At 41.3% G+C, this 22,846-nt stretch overlaps 1 protein-coding gene across 2 annotated transcripts in view; it reads right to left on the reverse strand.

The window, feature by feature from the left end:
* The window catches only part of EPHA4 (EPH receptor A4), a 149,573-nt gene that overhangs the window by 31,430 nt on the left and 95,297 nt on the right, over positions 1–22,846 (reverse strand). For both annotated transcript variants that reach the window (XM_056111562.1, XM_056111563.1), the window contains exons 6-7: positions 1,564–1,688; positions 197–356 (exon numbers count right to left, since the gene is read on the reverse strand). In XM_056111562.1, the coding sequence (XP_055967537.1) occupies positions 197–356; positions 1,564–1,688 (285 nt within the window). The remainder of the gene's footprint in view (positions 1–196; positions 357–1,563; positions 1,689–22,846) is intronic.

Below are 22,846 nucleotides of genomic sequence, written 5' to 3' on the forward strand. Positions count from 1 at the left end.
TGAAAATACAAGTCAGTAACTATTGTGAAACATGTTCTCTAAGTTGCTCTTGAGGCATATGTGATAGTCATTGGCTATCTAACTTCAAATAGATTTCATTGCAACAATGTTTGCCTCTCCAAAAACTGGGTATAACTACTTGGGTTTACTGCCATGGGATTTGTTCTGCATCATAAAGAGTCTCAGAACTTGTCACCTGTGTTGGTTGTAACCTCCAGGGGTTCACTGAAGTCTCCATAGCCAGCTGCTGTCCTGGCTCGGACATGGAAAACGTAGGAAGTCAGGGGGTTCAAGCCTTTGATATCTGTGTTCCTGGAAGCCGTCCGGACAATTCGATAGCTTCGCTCATTCTGATCCTGCAATATGAGAAGATAAAATTGGAAAAGGGGAAAAAATACCCCCTCCACTTAGGATAGAAGGAAGCAGGCTGATCTATTTACTCAGAAGGCGAAAGTAAATAGACTGACAGATTGACTAAGCTACAGTAACTCATCAATGTTTTAAGCACTATTCTTGCTCCTTAAATATATGGGGGAAAATGGCAGAGTTGGAATGTTGATACTGACCACATGCAAAGATTTGCTCATGATATCCACAGAAAGAACATAAAATGATGGTTGGTAGTTTTGCTTATTCCAAACCCAGCAATTTAATTGTAAGAGGGTCTTTTGCCTTTTCCTATTTCTATCTAGAAAATATAAGAAATGATTTAATCTGGTTTCAATGAAAAAACCTGTCTTTTTTCTGCTTTTAATAAGGGAGCCAATAAGTGATTATCTTTAAAAAGAGAGAGAAGATAATTGTTAATTTTCTAGACAATCTTGAATGCAAATAGCGCTTTTCAGAATTCTGTCCTTTAAGAGACAAGTTATTTGTAAAGGTAATGTCTTTCTATATCTTTAAGAGACTGAAGAATGTAATTTTCCTTCCCCGATTTTCTATTAAATGTCATGAAAACCCACACCTTGATTCTGAATAGCAGTGATCTACTTAAACAGATCATTATTTCTACTTTTATGAGTTACTCTCCCTGATAGAAGGTTTATAGATTAGAACTTCTTAGTCATCTTAATTTCCATTACTAGAAAGGAACAATGCAATGCATTTCTCTTCTTTTTCAAGATAGCTTACTTAAAACATGAAATTCCTGATTGGATTGGACTTGGAAATTAAATGCATTTTGTTTTGAGATTGGAATTCCAAGATTTCTAATTGTTCAAAAACTGAAGACTAAAAGTAACAAAACAGGTCTAGAGAGTTAGCACAGGGTTTAAGGTGTCTGTCTTGAATTCAGCTAACCCAGGTTCGATGGATTCCCTGAAACTATTGGTTCTCTAAACACTGTTGGGTGCAGTTACTGAGCACCTTCGTGTGTGGTAACTCATCCTTGAACTGTGCTAGCCTAGAACTTCCTGGAAGGGACTGAGCCACATATGGGAGCCAATTTTTTTTTAATCATTGCCCCAAAAAAGTTTTCTTAAAAAGAAGATAGAAAAAGGAGAAAGGGAGAGATTTAAGTAGGAAGAAGAGAGAGAAAGAGACATTTGCTTCTGCAAGAGTTACCTTCTCATAATACTTGACTTCATATTCCAAAATCACCCCATTGGGCCGGTCTGGTTCCAGCCACGCCAGAGCAACACTGTATCTTGTAACTTCTTTAGCCTGGACCAAAGCAATGGATGATGGTGCTGTTGGGGAAAAAAGAAAAATTATTATAGGAGGGGAAAAAACATAATATTATCAGTCATCATTTCATCTTAAGAAGAGTGTGAAGATTTTTATCTTCCAACCCCTGTTTTGCTTTTGCTCAGTACAAGAGCATACCATCATATTTTGTCATTCTCTTCAGTATTTTCTTTGCTGTGTATGTATAATTTGTCTTTAAAAAGCAACTTCTAACATTAAAGATCTCTAACATCATGCTTCCATAGCTCCTCCAACTTCTTTTCATAAAAGAGAGGAGGTATGGAAAAGAATATCTGGTTTCTGACCTTTGGCAAGCCATGCCAGCCCTTGGAAGATGCCCTTCTAAACTGGGTAAAACTGCATCTCAATTCTACTTGCAGAATATTATGAGTGCCATCTTACTGGTCTTTAACTTCAAATAAGCAAGGGAATTCAGAATACTTCTGAAAGGACGGCAGGGAATGCCAGAGGCAAACAGTTTACATACTTCCCAATATAAATAAAAGCACTGCCTAATTACAGCAAGAGGTTCCAGTCCGAACACAACCACGCAAGTAATGAAGAACACAAATAAAGCCATGATAGTCTCTGTGGACATAAATGGTGTTTTGCAACTCTTTTACAGGAGTTGAAATATTGCTTTTGCCTGCTGAGCACCAAGACTTCTTTCCACCAAAAAAAAAAAAACACACACACAAACACAATCCTGGCCTGGGTATTTATTCAAGGCTGGGGAGGAGAAACACATCTATGATTTGTACAACCAGGCTGCCTGATACTGGCTTTCCCACTATGGTGGTCACATCTCTGGGCAGCTGCCAAACCAGCTCAGCAGTGATTGACAAGGCCATGGACATGCGCTCTCCAGGGAGCAGAATGAACACTGTAGTGTGCAATTTTATCCAGCAACACTGTCTGGAGAAGCAGAGATTAGGGCTTTTCCTAAACTGAACTCGGAGTCCTGTGCTCTTTCCGTCTCCCAACAGGGGGAATAACTGAGACAAAGCCAAACAATGGCCACTGAGAAATAACCACATGGTGCAAGGTCAGTCTCCTGTGGTTCTTCCTAACCTGCACAGGACAACCAACCAAGCCCCAATCCAAGGGGAGGATGAGGAAAAGGAAAACAAATGTTCAGTAAAAAATGGACAATGAGTAGCTTCAAACCTGCTGGACCATAAAGGACAGACATACTGACGGCAAGAAAAGCAGTCAGACTCCATCAGCAGAGCCAGAAAGGGCATCTTCTGATGTAGTTGGTGCCTCTGGCAGAGGGCATGAGACAGTCAGTGACACACACACACAACACACAACACACACAACACATACACACACATACCACCACCACCACCACCACCCCTCTCTCCTTCTCCCCAAAGCTATTCCAGTATGGATCTTAGAAATGAGTGCAAGTGAAAGGCACAGTGTACACACATGTCCTCCATCAAAGCAACCCCAGGGTTAGTCAGATGAAGCTGGATGCAGAATTGTATGAAGCAGACATATGGAAGCCACTGAGCTTCTGAAGAAAATGAAAACCGGAAATGTGCTCATTATCTGTATTAAGGCTCCTGCTCCCAATACACACATACACACATACTCTCTCTCTCTCTCCTCTCTCTCTCTCTTTCTCTCTCTCTCATTTTCTCTCTCTTTTACTCCTTGATACAGAGACACTGTCCAGTAAAACGCCAGTAGTGACTTTCTGACATAGATGTAGTGAGGAGGCAAAGAAGCCCGCCTGACTGTGAAAAACCATTTCACTCCAGGTAATAAATATATTCCCTCACAGAGCACTTTAGCATAGACTCCATAAAAAAGGCGCTCTTTAAACTCTGATGTTCGAGATCGGGAAATGAAATAGAAAAGCGAGGCTGTTATAAAGGAAGCAGGAGGGAGGAAAAATCATAAAGTCATAGAATGAACTTGCTCTCAGAAATGGTCTGGGTCAGATTCTGTTCATCGACAGATTGTTCAGCAGAGAATTGCCTGGCTGCCCTTGGGGTGCGGGATGAACTAAGATGGTTCCTCTCCTGTGGGGTTATCACTAAGCTGTAGCACGTAGGAAATGAATCTGATTTCCCTTTCAGAAGCTGGAGCCTCAGTCAGTGCCTCTGCACCCATTCAAAGAGAATGTAAGCGCAATCAAAAGTATTCCAATTCCCATCAGGGAGTTCAAAGTAGAATCCTGTGAACTAAAAAGTTTTCTGATGCCGTTCTCCTTGGAGCATTCAGATGCACGAATGTGAAAATAAACCAACAGAGGATACCGATCCATTTGTCATAAACATGAGCAGAACACAAAACTCTAATTCACAAAAAGCATCATAATGTGAAGGTATGAAGTCTGAATTCTTTCTGTACAGAGGTTTTTCCCAGAAGAGTGTTTTTTATCAGGTTTCCAAGATAAAAGCAATCCGTGATCACGTGTGATGGGGAACCTATTGAAAACACGCAAAGGAATTGAAGTATAATATGATAGCCAGCCCCCAACACCTTCGTGTAATCAGAACACCAGCTGGGGACAAAGATGGACTTAGTCTCAGTGACAATGAAGAAAAGAGGCAAGTTGAATATCCTTCGCATGGTAAGAGACAGAAAGGTAAGTCTTGCTTGCCTTTCATACCAGGCTTCCACCACAATCTCCCACTCCTACACATCTGGAAGCCATCACCTCTGTATGAGCCTGCCTGGGGCTTGCTTCCCTAGAGGAGGCATTTGGTAACTGCACTTCTCAATCATTTTCCTACCCCAGTGGATCTCAGGCATCCGTCTTCTTATGCCATCCATGTAACTGCTGCCACCTCCCTCTACAACTGGTGACTGTGATTTAGTACAATTTTTTCTTAAAGCATTAGAAAACTCCCCTCTCTGGCATAAGTGAATTCCTGTTATCACCCACCATGAATGATAGTTCACGATAAATGAGAAAATAACATATAAGTAAAGTAAAGCTATCAACGCTGATCAGACACTCTTGACTTCTCCATTCCTTTTTGCCAAAAACCCCAAAATGAGTCTGTACTAGAAAAGCATTATCCTGCACTAACAGGAAATAGATTTAAGAACTGAAAAGGTACTACTCTCTTTGCCATAAGATCTTATGTGCTGTATTATGTGCTGATCCATCTGGGTTTTCCCTAAAATGCCTGATGCCGCTACTTTGATAAACACTGCCAACCCCTGCTCATTTTAGAAATGTTTGAGATACTGAGACCCAACACTCCAAGACTCTAACAGAATTACAAGAGGCAATACTAGACCAATAAAATGACAGATTGAACTCACATTTCCAATTCATGGTTCAGGAGGGTCTCAGACCATTCAAACAAAACTACTAATCAGAGTGAAAATTGTCATTAACATACAAAAGACCTAGCCTGGAAAAAAGTACTTACTTGCCTCTTCATTCTATAATTTACATCCTGTAACTGTGGAGAGACACACTTTTTTCTTGAGGACAAACACAATGAGCACCAATGGAACAAGGAAAAGATAAGAAAGGGCAAATGAAACTGAATTGAACACAATTCTTGATATATTAAGCACCGCCTTATCCCTGAGAATTAAAAAGAAAAGGATAGGAATGTTTTATAATAGTTTTTACAGAGATGGTAAGCACCAATACCAAAGCAGAGGGCCCATTTCTACAAGTTCAGGATAGGGAGATTTTGCTGACCCTCTTATCGGAAGTTTTTCTTGGGGAAGTAGAGAAGGAAGAGGTGGGAAATCCCCATCATGGAGCCTCTGGATATCTTAAGCACCTGCAGAAGAGTCAGAGGAAGAAACCAGGAGGAAGCCATGGGATGATGTAAGTATTTTCACTCCAAGCAAGAGAGGCATCTGAGACTGGGAAGCATTCCTATCTACCCACAGACTTCCTTCATAAAAGAGATGTTGGCTTTGAGGAACGTTTTGTGCTCCTGGACATCAGCAAGCGTTCTTTAATGGCTACATTTCAACATGCAACAAGAAGAGCTGGTCATGCTAGTTGGCAGTTGTACACTTAGAGAAAGGTGACTGATGGGTATAGAAATCACAAAGGCAAGAGCTGCTAAAGGCAGAATTTGTTCGTTCAATTAAGTCCTTAATTCTTGAGTGTTTGTAGCAGTATTTTCAACCAACCAATGTTCACTTTCCTGTCCTGAGATGTGAGTGTCTGATGCCACTTTTTTCATTTTAGGTTCAAGGGGATGTTAGTCTTTTTTAATCCAGACCAGATTCTCCATTCCCTCTCCTTCTTACTCACAAATCATGCTTTCATATCTGATTAATCATTCAAGCAATATCCTGTAAGCTTTTGCTTGAGGAACTTACCATCTAAATTAGAGTGAAACAGACCTGTATGTTCAAAAAAAATCAAACAGTCTTTGGCTGAATACAAACAGTGCTTGGACAAAAAGCCAGAACAGGAAGGAAAGCACTGTGAATTGCAGAAAGAAAAGATGATGTGGAGTGATGTTGGCGAAGTGTGGTCTAGACTGGCAAGGGCAAACACGGAGAAAGAAAGCCAAGTTGGGGGAATATTTCCTCTAAAATTTGGTTTGTACGTGCTGAGGAAAGGTCATGTGCTCTGGAGATCATATGCAATGTCAGGGATGGGATTAAAGAAAGCCGTATGCAAGGCAAGAGACTTAACCCGTGTACAATATCTTGGGTTTCTCCTTTAATTTTGAGGAGATCACTAGCAGCCTATATCCTTGGGCGTAGAAGGATCATCTGGATGTGCAAAATGAGGTCAAGATTCAAAAGGAAACACTTGAAATGTATAAATAGCCTTCACTTCATTAAGTTGACAGGGAAAAGCAATAAATTTAAGAATGAAATATTCGCCATTTTACATTTACTCGTTGCCATTTTGGAAAAGTCATTCAAACTGGGTGACTTCAGCTTCTACAGGTCAACTATTAGAATGCTGGCTTCTTCTGTTAAGAGCTTTGCCTTCTTTATCTCTGTGTTTCTACCACTGTCCTTTCTCTTGGTTGCAAAATGGATGTGCAAGAGATTTGCAGAATGAGGAAAAGTGAGCTAAACATTAAGGTCAATCTAAAAAGAAAAAAACTCTTTGTAGACCTTAAGCATTTTCTAACTGTAAAGCACAAAGCAGAAACTCAGCCCTAAAAGAATTTTTTTATCTGCACCTGTTTTGGATGACCTTTGGTGGGTTTGGTTTTGCTATTTAAGGTGTACTACGTTATTGACAATTAGGCAGGAAGCAAATGACAATTCTAATTATAAATGGCGTCTCTGTTTTCCAAGGGACATGTGAAATGCCTGAACTTCTTTTTCCAAAGACACCGGCTGTAAAATGTCATTCAAATGTAAGTTAACATTAAAACATGTTTTCCTTGCACCTGTTACAAACAGCCATTCAGAGACTGCTCTTCTGGGCAAAGAAAAAGTTGGCAATCTGTTCTGAGATCTGTATGGCATATGCAAATCATATCCTGATTTGCTTCAAGGTGTAGTGGGTTGAGATTTTCCCCAAAATGATTACCTGAATTCACAAAAGGTTCTTTGCATCACCCTATTTGATGTCCCGAAACTATGCCCCAGCAAAGTACTGATGCACCAGAGTCAGATACATCTAGGAAAAGATGTTTGGTTTAGGAGATCATGGAATAGTGAGATGCAGAGGATACAGAGGATGCATTTGTTTTGGATGACCTTCGAGGGTTTGGTTTTGCTATATAAAGTGTCAATTTGTGGTTGGAGCGATAGCACAGTAGGTAGGGCATTTGCTTTGCATGCGACTGACCTGGGTTCAATTCCCAGCATCCCACATGGTCCCCTGAGCACCGCCAGGAGTAATCCCTGAGTGCAGAGCCAGGAGTAATCCCTGTGCATTTCCGGGTGTGACCCAAACAGCAAAGGAAAAAAAAAGAACATAAAAAAAACAAAGTGTCAATTTATTGACAATTAGGCAGGAAGCAAACTACACCCTCTGCAATCCTGGTCCAGGAAGCAAGATAAATGCACACACACAGTCATGGAAAACAAATAAAATGGTCATAAAATTTCACTTTTTAGCAACAGAGGAAAAGTCCAAAGAGCATAAAAGGTAAAATTCACTCAAAACGTGGTGGCTAAAATGATCCAGTTTTCTACCAGATTGCCAAGGTAAAGAATCCCCTCCCACACCCCAATAATTCTGTCTTCAAAATTCTGAGTATCGCTCAGCAACTTAGCCTGCTTTCTAAATAGAATCCCCGTTTGCTCTGTTCCTGTGGTTACATTTGGTTTGCACGCCGACCACAATGCCTCCAGAAGGCACATGTGGGTTTTATCTCTCTGTGTGTTTTTGATAAACAGAAACAGCACAGATTAGGGCCTCCATCGTGGCTTGCCAACAGTGGGACGTTTCACAAGGAAGAATTACGGGAGCTGCTTTGATGTCAAACAGAGGTGGCTCTTTGTAAGAAAACGGTCAATGTAACTTTCTTTGGTGCAAAGCTCAGTGGTTCATCAGGCTCCCCACTGATGCCCTCGCTGCAATTTCCTTTTATTCACTTCCTCTATGACTTGCCATTAACACCTACAAGTCATTGGATGGCAGTAGCTGGATGCCTGAGACACCCAAAAGGGATGGGATGCAGGAGAGAGAGATGGAGGGAGGGAGGGAAGGAGGAAGGGGAGAGAGGGAGGGAGAGAGACAGAGAGACAGAGACAGAGAGACAGAGAGACAGAGACAGAGAGAGACAGAGAAGATTTGAGGAAAGGAAAAAGGGATGCATCCACTGAGAGTGTTCACTTCTAGGTTCTAAAACAGTTTCTTTTTTCTCTTGGCATCTTGCATCTCGGGCGATGAATTAAAACCAGTTTGGGGGGATTTGGAGGGAGATAGCTGAAACAGATTGAGTGCCTTTCACTACTGGCTCAAATTAGGGGGGCGAACGGGAAAGGCAGGAAATAAACAGATGCAATACACGGTCTGCAGCCCTGTGGGCAAGGAAGAGTGAAAACAGCCCTTTCTGAGAGTTCAGAAACCTGAGGACCAGCCTGTCGGGGGACACAATGCCCAGTGTTTGGAGGGGAGTTGACTTCTTAACCAAGCCTGGGTTTTGTTCCCTCCCCAGGATCCCAATTTAAGGAGACTGTGTTTACTCAAGGGGTCTTTCACTGATAGGAAAAATAAACCCGCAGTTTATACATATCTCTGCTTAATGCAAATTGCATATTTAAATTTAATTACTTGGAGCTTAAGGTGGTTTTTGTTCCCTCTTTCTTTCTCATTTCTATACCACAGCTCTGATTTGCTCTTTATCAAAGGTTTGTGCATTTTAAAATGCTGTCAAGCATCAAAATTAAATGCTTCAGAGCACTAATGATATCCTTGTGATTAAGGGTTTTGCCGTCGCTGTGATGCTAAGAACTCTGGTGCTAATATTAATTGCTTTCTACTACATCCCACCAAAGGGAGGGAAGAATTTCTCCTCTGAGTTTAGCCCTACCTGCAGTGTCAAATACCACTGTGCAATTTTCTTTCTTTTTACTATTATCATTTCAGTATTTTATGGCATTCACTGGTGTCTAGAGTCCTTTCCCATACACATGATCTCTTTTGCACTGTGTTCAATAACCTGGGTTAGCCTTCCACTCTTTTGGTTTTGTTTTGTTTTAGATATGAATCATTAGAAGAGACTCAACTCCCTAGATTCATGAACCCATGTGGTGAGAAGTCAGTTCTGCCCCCCACAGCTTTTAGCTGATGTACCATTAATCCACAGAAGCGCATTTTCTCATTCAAGAAATAAAATTAAAATTGCTTTGAAAACAATTTTTTAAAAGGTATAGAAAAGCTTGATTCTTCCAGTGCCGATACAGATTCCCTTAGCCAACAAAAGACAGAACCAGATTCTCAATGGAAATAAGCAAATACGATTTAGAAGATTAAATTAAACAACAGCCTGGGGTTGGAGTGATAGCACAGCGGGAGGGCATTTTCCTTGCACAGGGCCGACCCAGGTTCGATTCCCAGCATCCCATATGGTTCCCTGAGCACCGCCAGGAGTAATTCCTGAGTGTATGAGCCAGGAGTAACCTCTGCGCACTGCCGAGTGTGACCCAAAAAGCAATAAATAAATAAATAAATAAATAAATAAATAAAATTAAACAATAGGCATTTATATTTAAGTACAAAATATTCATATTAATTGTGTACTTAACATGCATGAGGGTTACAAAGATTTTCAGAGTGTTTTTCAAGGTCAGTATATTTACTATTTATTTAAATGAAGATAAAAACAACAACAAAAACAGGCACAAAGCTTACCAAAGACTCCTACAGTCTTAGGCTTTCAATAATGTTCAGGATCTCATTTGGGGAATGACCGTGATGCTTTGCAACACTCAGTAAGTGACTCCAGGGAAAAACTTTTGAAAGCATTACACTCAGATTCCTACCATTTTCAAGAAAAATGGTTGGCAGATTCTTTATAAAGAGCTATTGACCATATTTAAAATAATGTTCTGTGATGCTATTCTTAGCCTTCATGTGAAGTGTTTGCATAAGGAAGTCGAAGGTGTTGGGATTGGCTTCTGTGACTCACTGTCCAGAGATGTGTGCCTCTCCCCTCCCAGAAAGCACCATTGCTGGAATGGGGCTGACCAGCCAAAGACCACATTTCCTAGACCCCTTGGCATGTAAGATGGCTCCTGGGGCCGAGTGATGTGGGCTGAAGTGATTTCTTCTATTCTAGACCTGAAACATAAATAGCTCCCTTGGGACTTTCTATTTTCTTTAACTCATGATCTGCCAGCGGGATATTCATGGCTCATCTTCCTTGGAAAACCCCTCATCAGTCCACCTTTCATCATCCAGAGAACAAGACATGTGTCTCTGTGTGTGTCTATTTGTTTCCCTATTGCATTAACCTAATAGCTGATTATCTGAAGTTACAATAGTTATCATAGGATAAGTAAGTAAAATGCAAAATAGTTGTACTATGCGCTACGGAAATTGTGGTTTAGAAGTGCCTACATGCAAGGGGCCAGGGAGTTAATGCAATGGACCGGAGCACTAGCTTGGCAGGCAAGAGTAGGCGTTTGATCCCAGGCACTACTCATGATTGTCCAAGAATTACCAAAAATGACCTCCCAGCATTGCCAAGTATGTTCCCCAAACCCCAAAGTTTTTAAAAATCAACTTAAAAATGCTCAAGTGGCTGTTGGGTCCCTTTTGGAAACTCTGGAAGGTGGGTGATACCCGTGAGCGAAGTTGCTCCCTTGCAAGAAACCCGAAAGTGAGCAAAGGCCAGATTCACCAGCTTCTGCTAACAATGGAGACACTAAGACTCAGTTCTCTCACAAGGTGGGCACGTCACAGTTCCAAAATACTGCACTGAAATAGGCATCAGAGCTTGCATTTATGCAAAGTGAAATAAAAGAGTCAGGGTGGTCCTCAGAACAGCTCCAGGGACTCTGCCTTTCTTTTCTAGAAAAAAGTGCGGTTTCCTATTTACAATAGCTAAGTAAAGTAAAAAGTAAAAGCCCTCCTGTTGATCATCGATTTGCTCGAGCGGGCCCAGTAACGTCTCCATTGGAGACTTTGTTGTTCCTGTGTTTGGCATATCAAATACGTCACGGGGAGCTTGCCAGGCTCTGCCGTGCAGGTGAGATACTCTTGGTAGCTTGCCGGACTCTCCGAGAGGGGCGGAGGAATAGACCATGTTGGCTGCGTGCAAGGCAAACGCCCTACTGCTGTGCTATTGCTCCAATAGCTAGAATGTGAAAAAAACCTGAGTGCCCGAGAACAGATGACTGGTTAAAGAACCTTTAGTACATCTACACAATGGAATACTATGTAGCTGTCAGAAAGGATGAAGTCATGAAATTTACATACAAGTGGTACTACATGGAAAGTATCATGCTAAGCAAAATGAGTCAGAAAGAGAGGGATAGACATAGAAAGATTGCATTCATCTGGGGGACATAAAGTAGCAAAATAGAAGACTAACACCAAAGAATAGCCAAGATAAGTATCGGGAGGTTTACTCCATGGCTTGGAGGCCAGCTTGACACTCTAGGGGTAAAGACAGCCCAGATGTAGAAGGGAGCACCAAATGGGGAGGTGTTGGGAGGATTCTCCCAGGATGGGAGAAGCAAGCTGAAAATAGACTCTAGACCAAACATGATTGCCATTCAATGCCTCTTTTGCAAACCACAGCACCCAAAAGGAGAGAGAGAACAAAAGGGAGTGCCCTGCTACAGAGGCAGGGTGGGATGGGGGGACGAGGGGGGTGGGAGGGATACTGGGATTAGTGGTGGTGGAGAATGGGCACTGGTGGAGGGATGGGTACTCAATCATTGTGCAACAGAAACCCAAGCACAAAAATTTGTAAGTCTACAACTGTACCTCATGGTGTTTTACTAATAATAATAAAAAAAAATGCAGTCTCTGTGTCTAATAAGCAGCCTTTGTAGTTTCAGACTTGAGCCTTATGAGTTGGAGCTGAATAAAGAAGGAGAAAAAGAGAAGAAGACAAGGATATCCTAGGCTGTCTCAGCAAGTTACTTTCACATAATTATTGTTTCACCTCTGCAACTTTCTCCAGTCACCATCAGTATCCTCAGTCTCTTCATGACTCTTAGATAGTGTGGCTAAGGGGCAGCTTCTACATCAAGAAATGAAAGAATTTAACCAAAATAGTTCAAAGTGTGAGATTTCAAACTCAAGTTGGCCTGATTCAAAAAGTGATCCTCCTTCCACCTCACCTACGTGTAATAATAACTCACTAGTCGAACCAGTACCTTTTTATCACCAGGGGCCAAATACAATTCTAAAGCTCTGAGAGTGAGGAATTCCTTTAATCCTCTTAAAACCCACAAAGGTAGCTCCTATATAGTCCCATTTTACAGATTGGGAAAATATGATGAGAAGACTTTGAACAACTTGCCCCAAGTCACAGCTTCTAAGTGGTGGTTTGAAAAAGTCACACCCAAGTTCAGTCATGATCCATGTAAGGTTTTTATGTCCTTCATCTCCTTTCACTGGTCAGAAATGAGACACCTAGTGGTTATGGATTTCAGCCTATGAGCTTCATAGGTAATAGAGCCCTCGAAGGTCTGTTTTAAGTTAGGTAAGGGCTATCTATGCACATCATGAGTTGCCAGGAACCCTGAGGCAAGTTGGACATCATCCATTTGCATAGACAAAACTAAAAGCTCATTTCATATTAGAACTATTTCAAATGTGCAGAAGAGAACCATTTAAAACAAACAAAAAATCCAATTACGGAATAATAGTGTTCAGAGTTAGGGGAGGACATAGAGTCACATGGCAAGTTTCTGGAAATCTGGCAATGAGTGCCAACCTGAATCTAACCAATGATCTCCAGGTGTTTGGGTGTGACCCGTGGACACCACACTTGAGCCTTGTCCACTCCTCTGCATAGGCTCATGTTAAAAGATTCACAAAAAATATTATCAGAAATAAAGTGTTCGCTGAGAATATTAAGATGAAATAATCAAATGAGTTTAGAAAGACCCACCTACTTTTTTTTTAAGTTAACACGCCTTGGTAAAGGCCTAAAAATACACATTTTTGTAAATCAGGGCTCTTATAACTTACTTGATCTTCATGTATAGTCCCTGAGCTGGACAGTAATCTCTGCACTCACAGATATGAATTTCTACTTTCTAAAATTGAGCCAAGGAAATAGTCTATCAGGTGAGGTGTTTTCCTTGCAGGTATGTGACCCAGATTTGATTCTAGACACCCTGTATGGTTCCATTAAGCCTCTTCAGGAGTGGTCGCTGAGCACAGGGTCAGAACTAAGCTATGAGCACAGCCTGGTGTACCCTCTCAGAACCCTCCAAAAGAAATAAAAATGAAGAAAGGAAAATAACTACTATCTTGAATTATCATTATTACCAACTGTGATAGTCACATAGCCAGACCAATAGTTATAAATTACAAGTGAGTGACAGTTTGCTTGAAAACAAAGTCCCGGCCACTAGAATTAACTGGGAATGAATTAAGGGGCACCAGAGTGTCTCTGAGGCAGTTCAAGTGTGTCCTCTGTTTCGTCTGAGAGCTGCTTGTTTTACTTTCTATTTGCTTACTAAGAAATTTGTTGGCAGGTTCTGACAAGGATAGCCCAGCACTTGCCAACAGAAACATGGCAGGACTCAGTGTGTATTTCCTGTTCAGTAAGAACGCCAGTTTGAGGCAAACAGGGAAACAAGGCTTTCCAGGCGAAGGCAATCCATAAGAATTTGCCTGAGCAAGACAACTGTTTCAAGATAAGAAAATGGGGTCAGGCGAGCAACAACAGCAAAATTAATTATTTTTTTTTCCCCTCTGGATGCCTCTGGGAAGATGAATCTTCTCACTGCTCCTCAGTATGTTGGAACACATCCAGGATAAACTGTGAGTGGAAATTGTTTTCCACGTGTCTCAGATGAGACCAAGAATCCTAGGCAAAGTGAGTGCCCTTGTCCCCAGTACCAACAATCCTCTCCAAAATGATTCTGAAAATATGGAGGGATGGGGTGTCAAGGCAAGATTTTGTTCTACAGAGCAGAAAGACAGTACACAGTGGGAAAGGATTAGCTCCTTACATCCAGGCTTCTGTTCCTTTTGCTGTCAACTCCACTGGAGAGCTTCAGTCATTCCAAATCTGGAAAGAAAAGCTGTGCTGTGGGCCCAGGGTTCTCTTTGTTACACAGACAGCTGCTAATCGTCCTGCTGTGTTAGGAAGCAGATGAGACAATGCTGCAACATTTAGCTTTCTGACATTCAAAGCATCTAGAGCCGGTCCCCAATTAAAGATGTATTAATCACAGAGACTCTAAAAGCCAGGATGATAGATGCACCCAGTTAATCTTTGCTCTTGCCTTTCACTTTCCACACTCGGGTTTCCACATTTACAGGCAGAAATGCTTAAAAGCTTGCTCTAGAAACCGACCAATCAAAAGCATCGTGCATGACTTTCTATCAGAAGCTTACTGATCTCCTAGCCCTGAGAAACCTTTTGGAAAAAAGCAAGACATTGATCATTCTGCTAAAAGAGGTTGTCTACTTCAATAAATAGATCTACTGAGGGTGTTGTCATCTTGCCTTTCTCAGTGTGATAACTAATTCAGGAGTGTGGCTTGGCCACTTGTTATAGGGATATCCAAATCATACATGTGGGTTTAATTTTTTTTCCCTAGGAAACTTATGGGGGGATATATTAATAGCACTAACTAATATCAATAATGTCCCTCAAGTCAGGACAAATCATCCCCAGGTCAGGACCCCCGGTGAGACTAAATGAGTGGACTCTCTTTCTAGGTTCACACACCTGGAATAACAGAAGGAAATGTGTTAGATGATGCCCCTTGAATTCCGTGCTTTGAAACTCATACTAATCAAAAGGCCCCAACGTTTTTTTTTCCACGTTGGTCTCCATTTCAGAAGGACAGTGAATAGCACCATTAAACCTCCATCAGAAAGCACCATTCTTAGTATTTATGATGAATACATGAGCTGGTAATCAGTGTCCAAACAAACAAACAAAATTGAAAAGCAGAGAGACTGGCATGATCACAAGAGGCCCAGGATCCAAATTTCTTTTCCTTCCCTGATATTCAATTTTCACAGGAGACAGCTAATCATTATGATACAAAAATCACAAGACAACCTCAACACATCAGACTGGCAGCAATAGCCAACCTGAGTTATTGGAACCTCAGACAAAGAGCGAGAGCCAATCTGAATTCTTGGAAATTGCTGGAAATTAAATTCCTATGCTTTGTTTCCGAAGCTAATGGAACCCTTGAGAGACAAGCATAAATATTTGCAAGGTGCCAGGTTAGAGCCAGCTCAAAACACCAAATACCTTGGCTTTTAATGAACCCTGAATCTATGATGAATAACTCTTTCCCCATCACTATCAGTGATGGTTCACCATATTCCAGGTTGAAAGATTAGGAAGTCAATTAGTGTCACTTAAGATGTAGACACTTGTCGACTAAGACCTGGATTGAGACCAATTCCATTACTATAGTCAGCGAATGGCTGCTAGCCAGTCCTGCTTAGGGCCACCTGTGCCATGGCCCTGCTTTCAGGAGGTGACCTAAAGAAAGGCCAAGTCTTTGTTCATCTGCAAAGTCATTCAGTTTCCCACATAGAGAGTTGGAATGGGATACTTATATTTCTAATGGTCATTAAACACACACACACACACACACACACACACACACACACACACACACACCCATTAACTGCTCCAGAAAAAGTAAGTGGGTATCTAAATTAAGGTTTCAAGCTCCTTAAACAGTAAGCATTCTCAGGAGCTGTTGTTATTTTTATGTTAGAGGCTACTTCTCAGTAACTCATCTTTCTTCCTCTTATTGCATTTTGAGATACATAGACAGGATAGAGGGGAAAAAACAGTAATAAAACAGATCCAACAAAAAATAAAATTGGAGCAGGAAATTACAGGTTACAGATAGATTGTCACTGATAGGGTGAGGTAGGCAGATGAAATATTTGGATACAATTTTGGTTGCAAATCTATTTGCTTTATGCTACTAGAAATTTTTCCAAGTCTGAATGTTGCCTGGTTTAAAGGTGTATGTGAGTTTGTGTGTGTGTGTGTGTGTGTGTTTGTGTATGTGTGTGTGCTCACAAGCGTGATAGAGACAGACAGAGATGGAAATGAAAACCAATTTTGGGTAAAGAATTGACAACTTCTGGAACTTGAGAAATAGTACACAAGGTAAGGTACATGTCTTGCACATGTCTACACTAGTTTAATCCTCTATATATGAACTCCTGAGCACTATCAGGAATGATCCTTTAACACAGATCCAGAAGGAAACCCTGAGCACTGCACAGTGTAACACCAAAACAAACAAACTGCCAAAAAAAAAAAAGAAGAAAAAAAGAATTGAGAACTCCATCTTAATCCCAGATTAATTTCACTTCATGGAAGTCTGGGAAAGTTCTGAAGACAGGGAATTAAAATATTTAGGGAACAATAGCCATGGGCCATGAAGAGCTGAGGAGTTCTTTTTTTTTTTAAAAAAAAAAATTCTACCTAAAAAAAGCTTTTGTTTTATTTATTTTTTTAATTCTACCTAAAAAAAGCTTTTGTAGTCAAAGCTTTTCTATCCAGTATCTGGTTGGCTGTGTAGACAAGCACAAAGACATGAATAATAAGTGGAGAGAAGAGATAGAGCCCTTTGGGTTAAATTACAACCAGCACGTTTTGAAAATACTCCATATACAAATGGTCGCCACATGCTAGGCCCTCAAAAAAAATGTGGCCGTGAAATGATATTCTTGCAACCCTCATTGTTGAAACTCTATCTTTTTGGCATTTCTCTTAGTTCTAATAGAGGTTACAGAAAGGAGCATAACTTATGAGAAAGGATTTTCAACTTCAGAATTTTCAGCTCTGGAGTTGTTTTTTTTTTAATTTTGGGGTATCAGCCAGAAACGAAATTGTATGTGCCAGATAGTTTAAACTCCTACAGGCATTCGAAGACTGAGGTTGAAACAACTGAGCTATTAAAGTTTCAAATGTTATTAAGGCCAATACATGTTTTCCACTGGATCTGTGCTTGAGAATTCAAGATGACTTTTGTAGTCATAATGCATAAGAAAGAATGTATTAGGAAAGCTATAACTGTTTTAGGACTTGCCCTCTCCTCCCCACCCTCTTTTTTTCTTTTTACTAGGAGGTTTCACAACATCTCAGTGGGGGCATTTCTTTAGAACAACTTGCTGAAGTGTGAAATTCTGTATTATTGGCTCCACCCAGGAATCAATCTGTAAATACCAGAAGGGCCTCATTAGTACAGCACCTCACCTAGAAATAGCCCCACAGCAAGGCCTAGAGCACAGATGCTGGGGTAAGGCTCCAGTTCATGACAGGCCATTTCATGGAATTGTTTTTTCCCTATGTTCTGAAATAAGGAAGGAGTGTCTTAAAAAAAAATCATTCAAAGAACATAGAAATCTGAAGTGGTTGTAAGGTTTTCTCATCTACCCCCAACATAACCATGGTAAATCATATATAAAGATTCCCACCTCTTGCCTATCTCGACAGATGGAAAGAGCACTTAGATAACCTCTTGGTAAGGTGGAGAAAGACAATCTCTGGTCCCAGAGACCTAGTGTGTTCCTAGCTTTAACAGGGGAAGGAGAAGTTCTGCTCTCAGCCATCATAGCACTTCTGTTCAATATGCATACTTATTATGCTAAAAACACGCACACACACACACATACACACACACAAAAAAGGTTGATTGAGGAGGCAGATTTACAGCTTGCAGTATGTTATCTAGACAAACACAAACTCTCCAGGGAGCCATTGTGAGCTTGGCCCTTTCAGTGTTTGTTCTAATGGATGAATCTTACCCAAATGTGTTGCACACAGCAGAGCCTGTTGGTGGGAGGTCCTTAGTTAACCCCCACCGAGAAGCTGAAACTGCAGAATCAAGTCTTGTTTGTATGCCCACATCAGCCACAAAAGGTTTCTGGATAAGTTTTCTGTTTTAATTATCTTCCCCACAGTCTTCATCTGAGAGACAGTTCTGAAAGGACCCCAGGGGCTGAGAATAGGTTCTCACTTGTAAGAAGCCAGGCCAAAAGGAATGACCATCCTAGCTTTTCTTCTTTGTTGTCTCTCCCCTTCCAGGAGTGATAGCAAAAATACAACAAACACTCACACAACACGGTCAATTTTATCCAGAGTTTAGACAGATGATGGATTGGAAAGAAGCCCTTGAGCTTGGTCATAAGCAAAACCAAAAGATAGTACAAGGGAGCCAGCAGACAGTTCCTCAGAGAGGAAGCCAAATGTGTTATCAGAACAGAGAAAGAAGGAATTTAATGGTGTTACTCTGTTCCATAGAATATTGGTTGCCATTTTGCTGACTGCTCAGCCAGATTCTCTCAACACCTGGGTACTAACCTGCTGGGAGTCCAAATCATTATTAATGTTCCCGGAGAACGCTGCAATGCTCACAAGAGACCACACAGATAATCTGGCACCAAGTCTATCTGTTATTGCAGAACAGAGGGTCAGACTATAGAATCCTGACCCTTCTGCCAAGGCAAGAGTTGAGGGTGTGTGTGTGTGTGTGTGTGTGTGTGTCTGTCTGTCTGTCTGTCTCTGTGGACAAGCAAGCTGAGATCAGTTGGTAGATACAGGGGAAAAATCAATGAATTAATCCAAAGAAATGAATATTCTCCCTACATTTCATTTTCAAGAGACGTTTTGAACAACAATGACCAATGCTTATTTATCTTAACCAGTGAGCATGTAAAACCAAAAGAAAATCCTCATAAGTCTTCATCTGTAAAAACCAGACTCTCTCTGACATAGCATGGAAATAGTCAAAGCTGGGATGTGTTGAGGGGACAGGGACTGACATTTTAATTAGACCCTGCGAAAATAAGTTCCTTCAATATAGGAACTTTATTGAGCCTGAGGCATGGCTCTTGATTTTTAAGTTGCATTTTTTTTCATAGTCTTTTTTTTTTTTTCAAAAAACACATTTTCGAGACGTCAGTAGGGGGTTAATGGAAGCTTTGATGAAGTTTCTCTGGATCTTTCCCTTGATGCTCTCAATTGCAAACTGGACTCTGGAGTCTCTTAAGGCTCCTCTAGGGAGAGCAATTAATTCAGCCAGTTGGAGTGAGGACGAAACAATTGAGAAGCCCATGAAAAGCCTTTGCTAACCCTGCACTGTTCACTTCTCATCTCAGCCAGGCACTTCTTTGCTCGGATCTCTTGGGAGACTTCTCCAGAGGGAGGCAAAGTTGGCGGTTGTGTTCAAAGGAGCAAGTGCGACACTGAGCAATGAGAAACGAATTTGAATTAGACTGTCAGAGGTGGAGTGTGAACACAGCTGAATGCCTTTCCAGTCTTACAGAGAAACACGTGTGCTTTATTTATGAAGGAGTGAAGGGGAAGGAGTCTGGAAAAATCGAGTTCTGAGGTCCTGGGTGTATAAATAAAACTTTCATTTTCTAGGGATGAAATATTCACATCTTTTCTTAAAAAAAAATGCAACTCAATTTTTACTTCTATGCCGTAATTACCACCAGGCTCTGCCGACACTCTATTTGTCTACGCTGCTCAGTCAGCCCTGACGCTGGATAATTTAGTAGGTTCTTTAGGGAAGCTTTTCTATTTTTCTCCTCACCAGGACTCGTGGCACCCACCCCAGATACAAATTCCCAGACCTGGTGCCACACTCAAGAGGCTGTATCACTGTCTCCCCACTGGTTTACTTTATTCTCAAGTAGCATCATAATTAGTGAGAATGCTTGATAGTTGTCGAAGTGGCAACAACATGCCCAAGAAAAAAAATTCTAGGGCTGAAGAGAGAAGACAGTGGGTAGGATACTTCCCTTGCAATCCTTACCCAATCTGGGTTTGATCCCCGGGATCCCATATGGTCCCCTGAGCACTGCCAGGAGTAATGATTGAGTGCAGAGCCAGGCATGTAACCCGTGAGCATTGCCAGGTGTGCCTCTCCCCTCCAAAGAATGTTTTCAGCATGAAGGAGAATCAAGAGACAGTTCTCCCTTCTTTAAGAAAAATAGATAAATAGGAGCGAAAACAAAAACTGCATGTTTTTCAACAACACACTTCCTCAGCATTGTGAATTAAACCATGGCAGAGTCAGAACTGTAGAGTATAAAACCACAGGCTGGCTCCCCCAAAGCCCTAGTGTGACTTGCTTGAACCCATAATGACCCAAGAACAGGAAAAACTCTCCAGTCCACTACCACTGCCCAGAGGTTCCCCCTCATTCATTACCTACCAACCACCAAGAAGGAGCAAACAAGGCTTCAGCAAAATCTTTCTGTGTTTAAAAAAGATCTCGATTTGGGCTCAAGAGATAGTACAATGGGTGGGGTGCTTGTCTTGCATGCAGCCAACCTGGGTTCAATTTCCAGCAGCCCATATTTTCCCCAGAGCCTTGCCAGGAGGGGTCCCTGAGTGCAGAGCCAGGAATAAGTCCTGAGCACCACCAGGTATGGCCCCCAGACAAACATACGAACAAGACCCACAAAACATAAAGATCTTGATTTGCAGATTTCATTCATTTCTTCGGCTTATGCTTTTTCTTTAAACTCTTGAGGAAAAAAGAACTAACACGATTCGCTTGTGATCAAAGGCAAACAAACAAAAAACCCTCTGGTTTAGGGGACCATGTTAAACTGTGAAAGACCGGAGCTGAAGATTATTTCAGAACAAAGCTGCTGCTAGCATCTAGGAACCAAGGTAAGAATGTGGATTTTGTAGAAAGCCAAACAACTTGCACTATCAGTACAGTCGAGCATGCTCTAGATTATAGGTAGAAATCCACATGTCTTTGGGAAAAGATTTGCATTTCGGGAAAGGAGTAGTGTATTTGAATTTTTGTAATTTTCATGCAAACTTGTTTACAGAGTCTAAAAATAAAAGGTCTTGCCAAATACAAAAATTATTTCAGATGTGAGGTTGACTCAAGGATGAATCCACCACATCTTTGGCTGGGGCAGACCATCTCCATCTTCTCTCTGATGGGGCCTATTTCTTGGTGATGGCACCCCCTTTTCTGTAGAGTGAGATGCATAAGTATCACAGACCAACTGTTCAGTTGAAGCTACTCTATTCTTCGGTTGACACCTGGTGTCAGTGGTTAAGACATAAACAAGCAGGACTTTGTCCCACTAAGAATTATCCAGGGACATCAGATTGTATTTTATGTGATTTCAGACATCAAAAACCAGTTAATCTTCCTTTGGTTACCTTCAACACTTTCAAACTAGAAATTATTCTATTTCTATATCAGACTGGAGAGGAACAAGCAGAGGGTTCAAGATTTGGCTCTTGGGACAGAGATAGAGGGATATTGTCTCTTTGCTGAGAAGTGTGGTACATCAACAACCTATGAACAAAACACTAATATTAATCCTAGTCTAAATTATGACAGCACCATAAAAGTTAACAAATAATACAATAATTTTGCCCTTGGGTTAGAGCCACTTTAGGGCATTAAAGAAGACAGATAAATGAGCCAGAGAGCTAGTACGGTGGGGAAGGTGCTGGTCTTGCACTTGGTCAACCTGTGTTTGATTCCTGACATCTCCAGAAATTATCACAGAGCCAGAAGTAAGCCCTGAATATCATTATGTATGACCCCAAATAAAAACAAACAAAAGGACAGGTAATGTACCTAATAAAGATAAAAATAGTGATATTTAGAGTTCAGGACTGGAGAACATGTCCTACCTATCTGAGGCCTTGGGTTTGATACCTGGCATCACAACCAAAAACCAAACAAACTTAAAACACATCTTTTCCCTGCTTTCTTCCATTTCTTTATCTTTTCTTTCTTTTTTTTTTTTTACAAAAGGAAAGCCTTAGTCCTGGTCAAATCTCTCTAGATTTACAAATCATTAGGAATCTCCAATTTATGAAGAGTAACTTGTACTTGTTGCTTTTGATACAATCGTCCACGTCCATCTGCCATATTTTTCTCACATAATTCTGGGCTAGGACCACTCTGGTATCACCTCAGGTTTCAATACCCTTCAGTTGAGGCCAAACTCGATTTCCCAGAGTCTCTGTTCTCTCCCTATAAATTTTCTCCTTTTTGGGCCAGTTATATAACAGTCCGCTCACCTATCTACCCCTTTCATTTCATAGCCTAGATAATCTGGAGTTGGGACTTTTTAAACTGAAGTTTGCATGAGCTTTTTTCAAAACTCTGCTCTTAATCTGCTGGCTGTTCATTTCAAAAATTACTCTTGTTGGGTTGAAGGAAAGGCTACACTCAGCAGTGCTCAGGGGCTCCCTGCAGCTCCGTGTCCAGAAATTTCTCCCAGTAGTGTTCGAGGGCTGAAGCGATAGTACAGCGGGTAGGGTGTTTGCCTTGCACGTGGCCAACCCGGGTTCAATTCCTTGCCCCTTGCCCCTTTCGGAGAGCCCGGCAAGCTACTGAGAATATCTCACCCTCACAGCAAAGTCTGGCAAGCTACCCATGATGTATTCGATATGCCAAAACAGTAACAACAAGTCTCACAATTTGTTGTGAGACGTTACTGGTGCCAGCTCAAGGAAATCGATGAACAACAGGAGGACAGTGCTACAGGGCTATGGTGTTTGAGGGAACAGATAATGCTGACTGAACCAGCCCCCGCCCAACCATATGCAGACTGAGTGTC

Source organism: Sorex fumeus, unplaced genomic scaffold (genome assembly GCF_029834395.1).
Source record: "Sorex fumeus unplaced genomic scaffold, SorFum_2.1 ptg000014l, whole genome shotgun sequence".
Lineage (NCBI taxonomy): Eukaryota > Metazoa > Chordata > Mammalia > Eulipotyphla > Soricidae > Sorex > Sorex fumeus.